This window comes from Mercenaria mercenaria, chromosome 11 (genome assembly GCF_021730395.1).
Source record: "Mercenaria mercenaria strain notata chromosome 11, MADL_Memer_1, whole genome shotgun sequence".
Classification (NCBI taxonomy): Eukaryota; Metazoa; Mollusca; class Bivalvia; order Venerida; family Veneridae; genus Mercenaria; species Mercenaria mercenaria.
Genome location: NC_069371.1, coordinates 10537613 through 10556302, shown reverse-complemented (window position 1 = coordinate 10556302; position 18690 = coordinate 10537613). Strand labels below are relative to the sequence as shown.

Here is an 18690-nt window from a genome sequence, read left to right as displayed (position 1 = left end):
TTGAAAATAAATTCTCCGGAAAAATTAAGGGGATGCAGAAAACACTAAGGTTTAACTTACAATTTTACTGTAAAATTATTTTGGTCAATTTCAGCTACTATTGTCTGGCGCAACTTATTTATGTCACAGTTCTATAGGTATTGGGTGTTACCAAGTAATAATCTACTAACTTCAAAATTTGCATTCATGCACCTTATTCTTTCTTCAACACGACATAGATTGTATCTCTCAGTTATTAACTATCCCATCATTCATCGGTAGATTGTGTCCATGATTTGTCTATTATTTGTCAAGACAACATGTTACATGACATTACTTCTGGTTTTGTTGACTGACTTCTATCTATGAAGGCACAATTTATCTGTCTAATTCACATATTCTTGCTACATTTCTAGATAGCAGATACTAGTTTCTTTATTGAATGTTTGATGAAGTCGAGTAATTCTGTGTGTAACATTATTAAGTTTTATATAAACAATTTATACTGGAAGGCAGTATATTTATCTCTTGAATATTGTTTTTTTGAAAAGGAAATATATTCAAAATTAGAAATATTAAAACATGTAGAATTCAATTCCAAAAGATTTTGATAAACCTGTTTTTCCTTATGTCTTCTTGTTCACATGTTTTATTTATGTATTCCAGGTAGAAAATGCAGTTACAGACAAGCATGGAGATAGAGCAATGCGCATGTGTTCAGAAAACCAATTCTGTGCCATCCTGTCACATGACTTGGTCATGTGACCAGTGTGCAAGTCAGGGCGACCAATAAGCATGATCATGTGACTTGTATGTGATCATGTGACCAATGAAATATAGACTGTGATATTAATAGATTAGGACAAAACTTACTGTTGTGGTGACATTAAAGTGCACGAAGTGTTGATGTGGAATTGAAGACAAGAGATGGTGAAGGTTGCATATATAAACTGTATTGTTACTATATATAGAAATAGTTGCTTAGTTGTGTGCTATTTTATAGTTAATGCAATTTTACCAGTATTGTCGATATATTGGGACCATTTAAATGTTATTATGAAAAAGGAATAATTACCACTGCCAATTTCTGCGAGTGCAAGAAAACCCTACAAACGTTTGAAAGTGTGTTTGTGGGCTTTTGCACTCAGTTTTAAAGTTTGCCATGATTGATTTTTAAATCTCATAGATAATAATCTCAATGTAGGTTGTGTAATATACATGTCTTTTTGTCTCAGAATTCCGTCCAAATGTTTCTACATATGCAGCTATGTATTTTATACGTTGATCTATCTATGTGAAATATAACTTGATTTGTACAGAATACATCAAGGCCTATATATCCATTGTAGAAGGCCTATAGATAGGTATTTTCTGTTGAAAAAAAGGCCTAGGGCATGTATTTTAGATATTAATGAAATTTGTATGATATGATTATTTAGATTCAAGGATTTTATATGGTAAATGTTTGGCTGTTATATATGCTTTTTTTATGGATTCTGATGGCCTAACTCTGTTTCCATACAGAAAACAGTGTAACAAAATAAGTAAAGAATATTCTCTAGTCACACAAACTGTGATTTGGGGAAAAATCTTGCAATAGATTAAAGTTCTTACTGTATCATTAATCGTTCGAAACAATATTTTTTCAAAACTGTAAATTCATGTTACAATGCTTTATTTGACAATATTTGGGGTTTTTATTTTAGTATATATATCTGTGTATATAGATTTTATACAAAAAGAACTAATTTATTCATGTATATAGATTGCACACATGTATGTGAAATCATAGTGACTCAATGAATCTGATCATAAAACATTTGTAGTTTATTATTATTTCTCATCCATGAATCTCCCACCTTTTGTTGGAGACATATTGTTTTTGCCTTTGCTGTCTGTCCCGTCAGTCCACATTTTCTTTGTCTGCACTTAAAAAAGCCTTACCCAGCCTTGTACATACAATACAATGGAATGATTTTCAAATGAGTTATAACCCTTGGACTGTTACGGTATACTTAGTCTATGTAAAGGTTCTTGCCTGTGCTTCACAAAAACTTTTGGCCAGATTTCAATGAAACCTTGCATGAGTAATTGGTATGAAGCCTAGTTGTGCATATGGCCAGCAGATTGTGTTTTGGTTAATTTTGGTCAAGAAATAATCATTACCTAGATATTTTGAGTATGGATTATGGGTTTTACGGCTGAATGATTTTTAGCTCATCTGATTTTTTGGAAAAAAAATGATGAGTTATTGTCATCACTTGAGCGGTTGTCGGCGTCGGCATCGGCGTTGCCTGGTTAAGTTTTATGTTTAGGTCAGCTTTTCTCCTAAACTATCAAAGCTATTGCTTTGAAACTTGGAACACTTGTTCACCATCATAAGCTGACCCTGTATAGCAAGAAACATAACTCCATCTTGCTTTTTGCAAGATTTATGGCCCCTTTTGTACTTAGAAAATATCAGATTTCTTGGTTAAGTTTTATGTTTAGGTCAACTTTTCTCCTAAACTATCAAAGCTTTTGCTTTGAAACTTGGAATACTTGTTCACCATCATAAGCAGACCCTGTACATCAAGAAACATAACTCCATCTTGCTTTTTGCAAGAATTATTACCCCTTTTGGACTTAGAAAATCAGTTTTCTTGATTAAGTTTTATGTTTAGGTCAGCTTTTATCCTAAACTATCAAAGCTATTCCTTTAAAACTTGCAACACTTGTTCACCATCATAAGCTGACCCTGTACAGCAAGAAACATAACTCCATCCTGCTTTTTGCAAGATTTATGGCCCCTTTTGGACTTAGAAAATATCAGATTTCTTGGTTAAGTTTTATGTTTAGGTCAACTTTTTCTCTTAAACTATCAAAGCTATTGCTTTAAAACTTGCAACTCTTGTTCACCATCATAAGCTGACCCTGTACAGCAACCAACATAACTCCATCCTGCTTTTTGCAATAATTATTGCCCCTTTTGGACTTAGAAAAATCATTGTCTTGGTTGAATATTATGTTTAAGTCAACTTTTCTCATAAACTATCAAAGCTATTGCTTTAAAACTTGCAACAGTTTTTCACCATCATAAGTGGACACTGTACATGAAGAAACATAACTCTATCCTGCTTTTTGCAAGAGTGATGGCCCTTTTTAGACTTAGAAAATCATGGGTAGGACAATATTTCTATTATACAAAAAAAATCAGATGAGCGTCAGCACCCGCAAGGCGGTGCTCTTGTTTAACTGAGTTGTAGCCCTTTGATTACTAGATATTGTCATGTCCGCATTTATATCCAGATTTCCAGGAAACTCCACAAGAGTGATTGGTATAAGGCATAGTTGTGTATATCTTTTGACACATCTTTCTTGAACTTTGCACTTGGGCCCCTTTAAATGCCAGATTTTGACTACTGCAGCAATACACCTTTTGAGTTGTAAATACAAATGGCCTTTTTGGTTGATTGGTTCAAGTTGCTGGCTCCATTCACTTGCATTTGCACACTTGGCTGAAATGTTACTTGAGGTATAGAATTCCTTCATGTTAGGAAGCCACTTTTAAGATAGGTCTGTGGCACGAGTGGGCACCTAGGATCTTCCTCAACTAGTCTTGGGTCATGAGTCTAATGTAACATTCCTGATGCTTCATGTATCTAAAGTATTTTTGAAAAGTTATTAATGAATAGCCCATCATCGTTGATAAGTAATTAATGAATAGCCCATCATCGTTGATAAGTAATTAGTGAATAGCCCATCATCATTGATAAGTAATTAATGAATAGCCCATCATCATTGATAAGTTATTTAAGAAATAATAAGTTCCCAAACGTGGTTTATTGTAGCATAACCTGAGTTTTGAGTTCTTATGCATAAGAATATATCACGAAGGCCGTAGGCCTGAGTGAAATATTGTTTTGCATAATAACGAAAAACTCTGGTTATTCTACGATAAATCACACTTGGGAACTTATTATTTCGATTCTAACACGACACCTTAGTATCAACAATGTTAGAAAAAAATGGTAATTACTTTTTATGACTGTGCTACGCACCTGCATCAGATGACATCATTGCATGCGAGTGGTTTATTGCAGAATAACCAAAGATAGATTTTGCTCTACATGCATGTAGATTATTTGCTGGTCGTGTTAGAATAATGAATAGCCCATCATCTTTGATAAGTAATGAATAGCCCATCATCATTGATAAGTTAATGAATAGCCCATCATCGTTGATAAGTTATTAATGAATAGCCCATCATCGTTGATAAGTTATTAATGAATAGTCCATCATCGTTGACAAGTTATTAATGAATAGCCCATCATCATTGATAATTATGGGTCTGTAGCATTCTTTGATCTATTTTCAATTAGGGCCATCTTACCACAAACAACCATCCTGTGATGTTTGACCGCTAGGCCCAAATGTTCCAAGTTACTGAAAGATTACCGTTTTGAAGTCTGTGTTTGACCTACTGACGCTTGAAACAACAGTGGCTGTAGGCCCATGTATTCTCCAGCTACAGGTCAAGGATCTCTTCATCCCTGTGACCTCAGCCTTTGACTTACTAAACCTTAAACTTTGTTGTTTGGGTTTAACGCCGTTTTTCAATAATGTAACAGTGGGCAGTTGACATAACCGGTGTTCCTGGATTTTGTACCAGTAAAAGCCTGTTCTCCACAAGTAACTGCCAAACTCTCCACATTAATCAGAGGTGGAGGATATATGATATCAGTCACAATGTCCTACCAAATGTCAACGAGTACATACATACCACCCGGTGATCAAATCTGCAATCCGTAGATCTGGGCTCTATTGAGCTAAGAGGGTAGGCTTAAACCCAAAATATATCTTTATATTTATTCCCAGGCAATCATCCTGTGAGGTTTTAGCCACTAGACTTAAAGGACAATTCTAATATGCTTGTCTCTGTTCAAACACTTGCGCTAGAATGACGTCACGTTAACGTGCGGTGACGTCAAAAGTTTTTGTTGCAACCAAGAAAGAGCGCTTCTGTGTTTTATGTACTGTTTTAGATTAAGGGCATATTAGAATCGAAATAATTTATAGCAAAAGAGTGTTTTAACACTATTTATACACTCGGGCGGTAAAACGTCGTACAAATTTCACTCGGGCTGCGGCCTTGTGCAATTTTTACGCCCAATGTATAACCGCCCGTCGTGTATAAATAGTGTTAAAGCACTCTTTTGCTATAAATTATTTCTTAATTCATGCCAGATATTTTCATAAAATGAATTCACAACTTATTTATGCTTTGTTGTTATATATTTTTGTGTCAGAAGGTCACTGAAGGATACAGAAAGATGTTGTTTTATCAAATTCTATCTTGGTATGGTTATTGCTATAGGACTATAAATTATGTGGTTGCACAAAAAAAAAAAAAAGAGAGAAAAATTGTCTTATCAAGAATCTGACCATTAAAACTGTAAATAAAAACAAAAGTTAAAAAAGGGAAGTGGAATATGGCATTACACAACAATTTTCTGTTATTAATCCGGCATACATAGGGAAAGTTAGCAAATTCAATGAACAATCTACATATTGATGACACACATAGGCAAAACATAAGTGGGTCTGATTATCATACTGGTATTCATTTTATCTGTCCCATAGTTGAACTTCACAACTCTCCAATGACAAAAAAGTACAATGTAAAACAGCAAATATTGTTGACAACCTTTGAATTTATAAGAATTATACTCTGATTTGGTGGTTTACACCAATGTCACTTTCCTTATCAGTACCAGTATCTAGAACCAGTAAGCAGACAAAATTCAGAGTTTTACCTTCATTTCCTCATAAATTGTACCGCATGAACTTCAGCTTTTACCGTGTCGGAAAAGGTTACCAGCATCACTTAGTGATGTGAAATATGGGTTTCCTCAGACTCAGTTGTGGTCAAAAATATAATAACAGTCTCTGTATGGTAAATCAGCTGACGGACAGATGTTATGATGATGAGCTGCTGAACATTAGATCTATATTGAGATCAAAATAAGTAACTAAAATGTATACTAAAAACAGCCTGACCGTCGAATAGCAACAGGAGCCAACTCGCTGAAAAGAATTTTGTCTTGTACTTGATACTGATAATTCAAATAGATACAGCCTGTATTTAATGTAATTATACTGTGAAAGTTAAATTAACATATGCTATCACTGCTACTTGAGTGTTTTTCCCCTCTTCGGGTACCTCAACAAGTTGAGATATTGCACATGCACAATCTGCATGACCAAATGAGAGAGAAAGTGTTTCTGTAAATGCAGGCAAAATTTCATCATAAAACATACCATAAACGCATTCTTGTGACACAGTGTTTATTTGCAGAAAAACAAACATCGAAATGATTGAACTGCATGAAAATATGATGATTTTTCACCTTTGATGCAGGTGCCTCTGTGCATTATTTCATCATGGGCAGGCACCTGGGTAGAACCACCAATTTAACCTTCAATAACCTAGCTGGATGGCTTGCTGACATGAAGATTTCAACGCCCCGAGTGGAACTTGAACCAACATCTGTGACGTGCAAGTGATTTGAAGTTAGCGACATTAGCCACTTGGCCACAGGGTCCCCGTTGTACTGTATGTGGCGGTTTATAAAGATTACTAATATCCTTGTTTCTATTAAAACACTCTTATGCCAGAATGACGTCATGTTAATGTGCGATGACGTCAACGTTTTTGTTACAACCAAGAAAGAGCACTTCTATATTTTATCTACTGTTTTATATTTAAGCGCATATTAGAAACGAAATAATGTATACAGCAAAATTGTGTTCTACCTAAATTAATACATTCAAAATCGGTTGTACGTCACCAGAATAATTCATCCAGGCTATGCCCTCATGAAATTATTCTGCGGATGTATAACCTCCTTCCGTGTATTAAACACGTTAAAACACAGTTTTCTATACATTATTTCTTAAGTATATGCAGGTATTTTTACTATATTTTACACCGGACATGCAACCAATGTCTCTACAAGTACCGCTATGTTTTGAGGATTGTCAGATGCATGAGAGAGCTACCCTGTATTGCAGGTAACAGACATACTGATTATAAAATAGCAAGGACAGGATTAAGAATAACAGTATGCAAGTGAAAACAGGTTGTCCCCAATGTGTAAACGAGGTTTAGGTTAATACCTACTGTAAAGAGACATTACAAGGACTTCATTTTTATTTCAAGAAATAATCATTTATTTTTGAGTTTTCACATGAACATGTAATGACTTGATTTTCAAACAAAAACAACACCATCAATGATCATCACTTAACATTAAAGTAAGCTGTGTGATCAGTTATAATCAGAATTGATTGTTGGACAGTACACAGTAGATGTAGATGAAAGTGTATGTTTCAAGATAAATAATATCATACCATTTATTATTTATGTCATGATAAACATGTTCAAAGGCGCTTTACATAGCGCAAATGCAGCCACTTGGGATGCAAAATTAATCCTCTACTAGTACAGACACAGAGTGATCTGACCAGAGGTACTGAGTGAGACAAGGGCATCGCAATGTGGAGCAATATCGCAATGCGGAGCAATATACACCCAAAGGTATGACCTTTGACCCCCAAGTGCGACCAAAAGGGTAGGATGGGAGCAAAGTTTAAAAATATCTAAGTCCACAAAAAAATCCTTACCAGGTACAGATATGTCAAAATACACATAAAAATTGGAAGTATCATCCACGTTGTACCACAGAAAAGTGGTCTCTGTTACAAAAAGGATTGTTCAAATATTTAGAGTTTAGGATCAAGATAACACTTTCATTTTTAAATACAAACATTTTTATCCTGTCAAGAATACAATGTCTTAAGAAAAACACACTGGCAATCCAAAATGACCACAACATACATTTATAAAATCTTCAACAGACAGAAAAAGAATTCTTTGGAATTATACAGATATTCAATATTTATATAAAATCTCCTCTTTATAAAGGAGCTGCTGCTAGGGTACTGGCTCTATCTGAGGCATTTGTCAATAAAATATCCTTATTTATACAATATTCTATGTCCTTCCCGTGACTACATTGCTTCCCTTCAGAAAAGTTTAAAACTGCCATTATAAATCCAATAACTGCGACCAAAATACCAAATGTTGTAATAAATATAGGAATGATATTGTCTTTGGAGCAGATTGGTTCTTGGCGTAGCTTCATCACACATAACGGTGGAATAATAAATGCAAGCGGTGCTGCAGCCATAACTCCCTGAAAATAAATAACATGTTTGAATGGCCACATGACTTCAGTTATTTTCATCATAATAAAAGACGTTTTATGTAGGCTAAAAGTTTGCTAGTTAGTTGCCAAGAGTAAGAATGATCATGATCCATGAGCTGGTTGTGAAATATGTAAGATTATTATTATATGACACCTTATATCAGTTGCTGATCCATAGTGCTATATGACTGTTTTTATTCCTTTACTAGTTCTAAAATCTATAACTTTTCTAAAATTTCCTTTACATGGCTTAAGATAATAGTTGTTGGATTAAGAATCAAACCAACACAATAATAAAGCATATGGCAACTTTTTAGGCTTTTGATAGCAGAGAAGAACCTCTAAGTGCCCCTCTGTACATTGTTTCAGGCATCTGGGTAGAACCACTGACCTTCCTTAAACCAGCTGGATAGCTTCCAAACATGAAGAATTCTACACACCAGGTGAGGTTGGTTAGAGAAAGTGATTCAAAGACAGTGACCTTAACCACTCTGCCACAGAAGTCCCTTGCTAAAGATAAAGCTTACTGCAAAACAACTTCCTAAACTGCATATCAGCTATACAGAACTTGTGCCTAGTTGCTGTAAAATGAGAACTATAAAGTATGATATAACTATCATTTCAAATTAAAAGCACACCCTTTGGTTATGATAGGAAATATTTACTTCTTTCAGAAGTTTTAACATTTTTAATGACACAAGCTACAGAATTCAAACTTAAATAAAATCTTCCCTTAATCACATAAACATCATAAGCAGAACTTACATTTAACTCGAGCACAATACCTAGACAGTCTGTAGACATAGACAGAGCACACACAAGTCCATTTATAACCACTGTTACAACTATATGTCTCCACAATGGAGACTGCTCACTGGTAGGGAATAAAGCATTCTCCACAACCTGCAAGAATGTAATCAATTTACAAATACTTGTCTCCAAAATGGAGGCTGCTCACCAGTAAGGAATAAAACGTTCTCCATAACCTGCAAGAATATAATCGCATTAATTTTACAAATACTTGTCTCCATAATGGAGGCTGCTCACTAAGAGGGAATAAAGCGTTCTCCTTAACCTTCAAGCATGTAATCACATTTACAAATACTTGTCTTCAAAATGGAGGCTGCAAACTAGTAGTGAATAAAACATTCTCCACAACCTGCAAGAATATAATCACATTTACAAATACTTGTCTCCACAATTGAAGCTGCTCACTGATAACAAATACATCATTCTCCACAGCCTTCAAATATGTAACTATATAAAAAAATCTGTCTCCTTAAAAGAAGATGCTCACTGGTACAGAATATTGCTTTCTTCACAACTTGCAAAAATGCTATCAAATTAACAAAATACTTTTCTCCACAATGGAGACTGCTCACTGGTAGAAAATACAGTAAATAGTTTTGTAGCTATTTTAAGAACTCAATGTCTCCAGAAAATAGCTGGTTTGAAAAACTGCATTCTAAACAACCTGCAACCACATTTAACTCTAAATGAGCATGTTCACTGCTGGGAAATATTGCATTTTAAACAACCTGCAAATAAACAACCACAACTTGAATATGTTAGCATGAGTTACTGACCATGAAATTTGTAAGGATATTTTAAAGACAAATGATGGTAAGTAAGTCAGGAAGTTCAAGTAAGAAGTAAAAATGCAAACTAAGCTTGTAACTACTAAATCCTTGAGTATCATTCAAATCCCACTGGTAGCTTAGAAGTACACCAAACAAACTGTATAAAAAGAGGAATTTACAGGGCAATAAAATCAACAAGAGGGCCAAGATGGCCTTAGAGTCGTTCACCTGAGAAATATACCATAACAGTGTAAACATGTTTGACCTTGCGATTTCATGGAAACAAATATTCTGACCAATTTTCATTAAAATTGGAGCAAAAATCTTGAGTGTAATTGAGTATTTTCTTTGATTTGACCTAGTGACTAGTTTTTGATCCCAGATGACCCATATTCAAACTTGACCTAGATTTCATCAAGGCAATCATTCTGGCCAAATTTCATGAAGATCAATTGAAAAATGCAGCCCCTATTGCATACATCAGGTTTTTCCTGATTTGACCTTGTGACCTACTTTTTGACCCCAGATGACCCATTTTCAATACTGACCTAGATTTCATCAAAGCTATCATTCTGACCATTTCATGAAGATCAGATGAAAAATACAGCCTCTATTGTACACGCAAGGTTTTATTTTGATTTAAACTAGTGACCTAAATTTTGACGCCAAATGACCGGTATTCAAACTTCACCTAGATTTCATCAAGGCTATCATTCTGACCAATTTCTATGAATATCTAGTGTAAAATGCAGTCCCTTTTGCATACACAAGGTTTTTCTTTGATTTGACCAGGTGAACTAGTTTTTGACCCCGGATGACCCATTTTCAAAATTGGCCTAGATTTCATCAAGGCTATCATTCTGACCAAATTTCATGAAGATCAGTTGATAAATACAGCCTCTATCACACACACAAGATTTTATTTTGATTCAAACTAGTGACCTAAATTTTGACGCCAGATGACCAGTATCCAAACTTGACCTAGATTTCATCCAGACAAACATTCTGATCAAATTTCAGGAAGAATCAGTGTAAAATACAGCTCTACTGCATACACAAGCTTTTTCTTTGATTTGACATAGTGACCTAGTTTTTGACTCCAGATAACCCATTTTCGAACTTGGCCTAGATTTCATCAAGACAATCATGCTGACAAATTTTCATGAAGATCAGTTGAAAAATACAGCCTCTATCCCATATACAGGTTTCTTCTTTGATTTGACCTAGTGACCTACTTTTTGATCCCAGATCACCCATTTTCAATTTCCACCTAGATTTCATCAAGGTAATCATTCTGACAAAATTTCATTAAGATCAGTTGAAAAAATACAACCTCTATCTCATACACAATGTTTATCTTTGGTTTGACCTAGTGACCTAGTTTTTGACCAAAGATGTCCCATATTTTACCTTGACCTAGATTTCATCCAGACAATCATTCTGACTAAAATTCATGAAGATCAATTGAAAAATACAGCCTCTATCGCATACACAAGGTTTTCCTTTGATTTGACCTAGTGACTTAGTTTGTGATCCCAGATAACCCATTTTCAAACTTGGCCTAGATTTCATCAAGGCAATCATTCTGACTAAAATTCATGATGATCAATAAAAAAAATACAGCCTCTATAGCATACACAAGGTTTTTCTTTGATTTAACCTAGTGACCTAGTTTTTGATCCTAGATGATCCATTTTCCAAGCTGGCCTAGATTTCATCAAGGTAATCATTCTGACCATAATTCATGAAGATCAATTGAAAGATACAGCCTCTATCGCATACACAAGGTTTTTCTTTGATTTGACTTAGTGACCTAGTTTTTTAACCCAGATGACCCATTTTCGACTCTGGCCTAGATTTCATCAAGGTTATCATTCTAACCAAAATTCATAAAGATCAATTGAAAAATACAGCCTCTTTCAAAATGGGCCTAGATTTCATCAAGGTAATCATTCTGACAAAATTTCATTAAGATCAGTTGAAAAATACAGCCTCTATGGCATACACAAGCTAAATGTTGGCGGACGACAGACGACGGATGCCGGACATCGAGCGATCACAAAAGCTCACCTGAGTATTGCTCAGGTGAGCTAACAAAACATTAAGTCCTGATATTATGCAAATGTAGCATTTAGTACTGAACAGTTCTACAAAGATTGTTTAAAAACTACTGGTAATTTCAGGGAAGTCGTCTGTATATATCGTTTTTATGAAAGATGGACAGACACAGAGACAGACTGACTAACAGGCAGCACACAATCAATATCTCTTCACATAAAAGAATAAATACTAAACATAATTAGATTTTACAGTGAAGTATCATACACACCTCTCTGGTGACAAAACATTCTATAGGGTATGTTAACATGATGGTGAACGCAAACCCAAACCTTGCTGCATTCATTAAGTCATCACTCTGACAATAATTCTCCAATAAATCTCCTGAAAACATACAAGCTAATGAATTATTCATACCAATATACATAGGATATGTAAGATCACCAAGTGAAAACTGGATACAATATTAACGTAAGATATGGTGTTCACAAGTAAAAGATATTTTGATCTTGCATGTAAACTTGAACTAAATTTCTCTCATTTGATAATTTCTTAACCTTTAAAACTATAGCTGAGAAAGTATCAGATATGTTTTAATAGTTTGCTGAAAAATGTGCTATAAAATAATTAACTTCTACAAGAAATTTGTAAGCATGCAAATATATTTTGTCATATTCAATGTTGAAAACTTTCTATATTATGTGCAAATAATGACTGAACTTAAACTAACCTTGAGCCATTTTCTGCATACTTATAGAGTTCAAACAACTCTAATTTTGTGTTCATTTAATGAAATTTACCTTGAATCCAGCCTGTGAAGGAAGCACAAAATACATGTATACACATCTTGAATCCAGCTAGTGAATTAAGCATAAAATGACTTTCACTGAAGCCAGCTATTAAATTAAGCACAAACTATGCCTTGAATCCAGCCAGTGAAGGAAGTATAAAATGCAACTTGAATTCTGCTACTGAAGGAAGCTTAAAACACACCCTGAATCCAGCCAGTGAAGGAAGTATAAAATGCAACTTGAATCCTGCTACTGAAGGAAGCTTAAAACACACATTGAATCTAGCTAGTGAGTGAAGAAAGCATAAAACACACACTGAATCCAGCCACTGAAGGAAGCACATTCAGTGAAGGAAGCATAAACACACCTTGAGTCAAGACAGTGAAGGAAGCATAAAACACACCTTGAATCCAGACAGTGAGGGGAATCATAAAAACACCTTGAGTCCAGACAGTGAAGGAAGCATAAAACACACCTTCAGTCCAGTCAGTGAAGGAAGCATAAAACACACCTTGAATCCAGCCACTGAAGGAAGCACATCCAGTGAAGGAAGCATAAACACACCTTGAGTCCAGTCAGTGAACAAAGCATGGAACACACATTGAGTCTAGTCTGTGAAGGAAGCATAAACACACCTTGAATCCAGACAGTGAAGGAAGCACTTTCAGTGAAGGAAGCATAAACACACCTTGAGTCCAGACAGTGAAGGAAGCATAAAACACACACTGAGTCCAGTCAGTAAAGGAAGCATAAAACACACATTGAGTCCAGTCAGTGAAGGAAGCATAAAACACATCTTGAATCCAGCCATTGACGGAAGCACATCCAGTGAAGGAAGCATAAACACACCTCGAGTCCAGTCAGTGAAGGAAGCATAAAACACACCTTGAATCCAACCAGTGAAGGAAGCATAAAACACACCTTGAGTCCAGTCAGTGAAGAAAACATAAAACACACACTGAGTCCAGTCAGTGAAAAAGATAAAACCAACATTTAGTCCAGTCAGTAAGAAGATACAAACATTTTACCTTGAGTCCATACCCGTGAAGGAAGCATAAACACACTCGAGTCCAGCAGTGAAGGAAGCATAAAATACACATTGAGTCCAGCCTGTGAAGGAAGCATAAAACACACCTTGAGTCCAGCCAGTGAAGAAGCTATCATAACACACACTGCATCCATCAGTGAAGAACATGCACTAAAACAACTTAAATCGAACCAGTGAGAGGGAAGATTATATACACACTTGAGTCCAGTCAGTGAAGAAAACATAAAACAACTTATCTTGAGTCAGCCAGTGAATGAATTATACAACACATTTACCTTGAGTCCAGCCAGTGAATGAAGTATAAAACACACTTACCTGGAGTCCAGCCAGTGAAGGAAGCATAAAACACACTTACCTTGAGTCCAGCCAGTGAAGGAAGCATAAAACACACTTACCTTGAGTCCAGCCAGTGAAAGAAGCATATCCTATAAGTCCAAACACTAGCATAAACATCATACAGAACATGACACTGACATGTGTGACAAAGTTAAACCGTTCTTTGGTGGGATTCTCCAGTGAGGCATGAATTAGGAACGTATTATGATGACACATGTAGGCTGAAACAATACAACAGTGTAACAATGTAAGATATTTTCAATATGACAAGTGGAACAGACTTAATTATCAAGGACAAACTGAGGTATTTGTTTCCATTAATCTAAGCAAGAAACCCTTCTTAACTGGAACCCTGAATCCTGGAAACTCCTCCAAACTGAACAAATTCTGCTACCCTGGAACTTGGCCTTCTCCTATCATTTGATAAATATCCCTGTAAATTAGAAACCTCTATTACAGAAACCAAACAACTTTTCCAGACTGAAGCTCTATTTATCAACAGAAAACCGTCAATTTTAAAGGCAATTAGAATTCTGGCACTTGCCTTTTATCAAGATTATCAGAAGATACTCTATCTGGTAGTATATGTCCATTAGTGTATGCCCATAAAAGCGTTGATGGTTTTGTTTCATACAGTAACTGAACAAGATCACATATAAAATGAATCCGGTTGCTTGGTAAGTTTATAATTTCTTATTTTATGCTCTTCAGTGAAACTTTGAAACTATATACTTGCAGAAATGTCCACTTTTCCTCCTTTATGCTTACTATAATGCATACAAGAAGGGATTTTTTCTGTCCTCCTTGACTTCTGGTAAGATTTTAATGAGAATGTATGGAAGTGAAATGCTCTGAAAACTTTTACATGCCGGAGTCTATCCTCACTAGTCAAAGTATAATCTACATAATGGTCTCATAATGTGGTTCTGGATTGTTTCAGGGCCTGTCATTCAAAGACTAATCCATATTGAGTTTGGCAATTATAGGAGAAACTGGTAAACCCTTGGGTGCTCCTTTGTTGTTGTTTTTTCTTTTAGCAGTAGTTCTCTTGGTATATCAAACAGCTTAGCTGTGACTGTATCTTGAACACCAAATATCCCACTGTCTCTTGTAAGCTGTGGCTGTATCTTGAACACCAAATATCCCACTGTCTCTTGTAAGCTGTGGCTGTATCTTGAACACCAAATATCCCACTGTCTCTTGTAAGCTGTGACTGTATCTTGTACACCAAATATCCCACTGTCTCTTGTAAGCTTTGACTGTATTTTGTACACCAAATATCCCACTGTCTCTTGTAAGCTGTGACTGTATCTTGTACACCAAATATCCCACTGTCTCTTGTAAGCTGTGACTGTATCTTGTACACCAAATATCCCACTGTCTCTTGTAAGCTGTGACTGTATATTCAACACCAAATACCCCACTGTCTCTTGTAAGCTGTGGCTGTATCTCGTACACCAAATATCCCACTGTCTCTTGTAAGCTGTGACTGTATCTTGTACACCAAATATCCCACTGTCTCTTGTAAGCTGTGACTGTATCTTCAACACCGAATATCCCACTGTCTCTTATAAGCTGTGACTGTATCTTGTATACCATATATCCCACTGTCTCTTGTAAGCTGTGACTGTATCTTCAACACCAAATATCCCACTGTCTCTTGTAAGCTGTGACTGTATCTTGTACACCAAATATCCCACTGTCTCTTGTAAGCTGTGACTGTATCTTGTACACCAAATATCCCACTGTCTCTTGTAAGCTGTGACTGTATATTCAACACCAAATATCCCACTGTTCTTTCTTAGCTGTGACTGTATCTTGAACACCAAATATCCCACTGTCTCTTTTAAGCTGTATCTGTATCTTGTACACCAAATATCCCACTGTCTCTTGGTAGCTGTGACTGTATCTTCAACATTAAATATCTCACTGTCTCTCGCAAGCCAGGACTGTATCTTCAACATCAAATATCCCACTGTCTTTTGTAAGCTGTGATTGTATCTTCAACACCAAATATCCCACTGTCTCTTGTTAGCTGTGACTGTACCTTGAACATCAAATATTCCATTGTCTTTTGTTAGCTGTGACTGTATCTTGAATTTAAAATATCCAACTGTCCATTGTAAGCTGTGACTGAATCTTGAATTAAAAATATTGAACTGTTTATCATAAGCTGTGACTGTATCTTGAATCCAAAATATCCAACTGTTCATCTTAAGCTGTGGCTGTATCTTGAATCCAAAATATCCAACTGTTCATCGTAAGCTGTGACTGTATCTTAAATTCAAAATATCCAACTGTTTATCGTAAGCTGTGACTGTATCTTGAATTCAAAATATCCAACTGTTCATCGTAAGCTGTGACTGTATCTTGAATTCAAAATATCCAACTGTTCATCGTAAGCTGTGACTGTATCTTGAATTCAAAATATCCAACTGTTCATCGTAATCTGTGACTGTATCTTGAATTCAAAATATCCAACTGTTCATCGTAAGCTGTGACTGTACCTTGAACATCAAATATCCCACTGTCTCTTGTAAGCCGGGACTGTATCTTGAACACCAAATATCCCATTGTCTTTTGTAAGCTGTGACTGTATCTTGAATTTAAAATATCCAACTGTCCATTGTAAGCTGTGACTGAATCTTGAATTAAAAATATCGAACTGTTTATCATAAGCTATGACTGTATCTTGAATCCAAAATATCCAACTGTTCATCGTAAGCTGTGACTGTATCTTGAATCCAAAATATCCAACTGTTCATCGTAAGCTGTGACTGTATCTTGAATTCAAAATATCCAACTGTTCATCGTAAGCTGTGACTGTATCTTGAATTCAAAATATCCAACTGTTCATCGTAAGCTGTGACTGTATCTTGAATTCAAAATATCCAACTGTTCATCGTAAGCTGTGACTGTATCTTGAATTCAAAATATCCAACTGTTCATCGTAAGCTGTGACTGTACCTTGAACATCAAATATCCACTGTCTCTTGTAAGCCGGGACTGTATCTTGAACACCAAATATCCATTGTCTTTTGTAAGCTGTGACTGTATCTTGAATTTAAAATATCCAACTGTCCATTGTAAGCTGTGACTGAATCTTGAATTAAAAATATCGAACTGTTTATCGTAAGCTGTGACTGCATCTTGAATCCAAAATATCCAACTGTTCATCGTAAGCTGTGACTGTATCTTGAATCCAAAATATCCAACTGTTCATCGTAAGCTGTGACTGTATCTTAAATCCAAAATATCCAACTGTTCATCGTAAGCTGTGACTGTATCTTGAATTCAAAATATCCAACTGTTCATCGTAAGCTGTGACTGTATCTTGAATCCAAAATATCCAACTGTTCATCGTAAGCTGTGACTGTATCTTGAATTCAAAATATCCAACTGTTCATCGTAAGCTGTGACTGTATCTTGAATTCAAAATATCCAACTGTTTATCATAAGCTGTGACTGTATCTTGAATTCAAAATATCCAACTGTTCACTGAAAGCTTTGACTGAATCCTGAACAATAATTAGCTCACAGTTCAATGTAAGCTGTAAATATGAAAACAAATAATAAGAATCTCTTTGGAAAGTGTCTCTAAATTGATGACACAACTTACCAAAAGCCATTATTCCTATGGCCTGTGTTATATTCACATTTGCAAAGGTCCAGGCATCCTCTGTTGCTGGGCTGGAGAAGAAAACAAAAAAACATATAAAAGCTGATACCCTAGTAACTTATGATTCTGTGTACTTCTAGGAGCATATACATTTGGTGTTATAAATGATCTGAGCTTTAAGTTTTCTAAATCTTTTCATACTTCCCTGCAATTTCTACTTTTAACATATCCTAAATCATAACAAGAGCCGTCACTCAATTATTTTGATGCTGGATAGTGAAACTGGGTACATGTGAGGAAGCTGGAGCTGTTACTGAAGTGTTTAACTACTCCATTGTGGATGAAGATATTGAACAAAAGCTTAAGTCTGTGTCAAATGTAACAGTCTGTGTCTAACAGGGATAGAGAAGTGTATCAGAACATTAAATAAGTATAAAAGGGACATAATTCATGGAAATTTCTGCTAAAGTAATGTGCTAGGACACTGTGTAATATCATGTGGCTAATAATGTGGAGTAACAATATGTATTTGAAGTTTTAATCAAGTAAGTGAGATAGAACAGAAGTGCATCACAACCTGAACCTGAAATTTTAGTAAAAAGGGGGTATAACTCATAGCATTTTTGTACCAGCATCATGAACATTGTGTCATATGATATTGGTTGCCATGTGGAACCACTGTTTTAAATCTGAATAAATTCCATTTAGTACCAACAGAAATATAGTGAAAAAGAACCAACATTAACCTGAAATTTTAAGTAAAAAGGGGGCATAACTCATGAAATATTGGTTCCAGATCTATGGTCCTTGTGTCATATGATGTGGATGATGATGTGCTACAATTATTTCAAGTTTGAATCAAATCCGTTTGGTAATAACAGATAAAGAGTGAAAGTGCACCAAAACTTTAACCTGAATTTGTATGTAAAAAGGGGGCATAACTCATAAAACATTGGTGCCAAAGTTATGACTCTTGTGTCATATGATGTCATATGATGTGAGTGATAATGTTAAACAATTGTTTTAAGTT

General features: G+C 35.4%; 2 protein-coding genes across 28 annotated transcripts in view; one reads left to right on the top strand and one right to left on the bottom strand.

Moving 5' to 3' along the window:
• The window catches only part of LOC123531196 (uncharacterized), a 212904-nt gene extending 211106 nt beyond the window's left edge, over window positions 1-1798 (top strand). For 15 of the 17 annotated variants that reach the window (XM_053518559.1, XM_053518550.1, XM_053518556.1 and 12 more), the window contains one exon: window positions 646-1798. Coding sequence is in view for 2 of the 17 variants with exons in the window: in XM_053518544.1 (XP_053374519.1) it covers window positions 95-137; window positions 646-649 (47 nt within the window). In the remaining 15 variants the exon portion in view is untranslated. Of the gene's footprint in view, window positions 1-94; window positions 138-645 lie in introns of all 17 variants that reach the window. The other 2 variants (XM_053518544.1, XM_053518545.1) reach the window with 2 other exon arrangements.
• A 4491-nt stretch (window positions 1799-6289) lies between these two features.
• LOC123531494 (putative sodium-coupled neutral amino acid transporter 11) overlaps window positions 6290-18690 on the bottom strand; it is a 76187-nt gene continuing 63786 nt past the window's right edge. For all 11 annotated transcript variants that reach the window (XM_053518541.1, XM_053518542.1, XM_053518539.1 and 8 more), the window contains 5 exons: window positions 17661-17731; window positions 14101-14262; window positions 12138-12250; window positions 8994-9131; window positions 6290-8216 (listed from right to left, as the gene is read on the bottom strand). In XM_053518541.1, coding sequence (XP_053374516.1) covers window positions 7938-8216; window positions 8994-9131; window positions 12138-12250; window positions 14101-14262; window positions 17661-17731 — 763 coding nt within the window. In that variant the 3' untranslated portion in view covers window positions 6290-7937. The remainder of the gene's footprint in view (window positions 8217-8993; window positions 9132-12137; window positions 12251-14100; window positions 14263-17660; window positions 17732-18690) is intronic.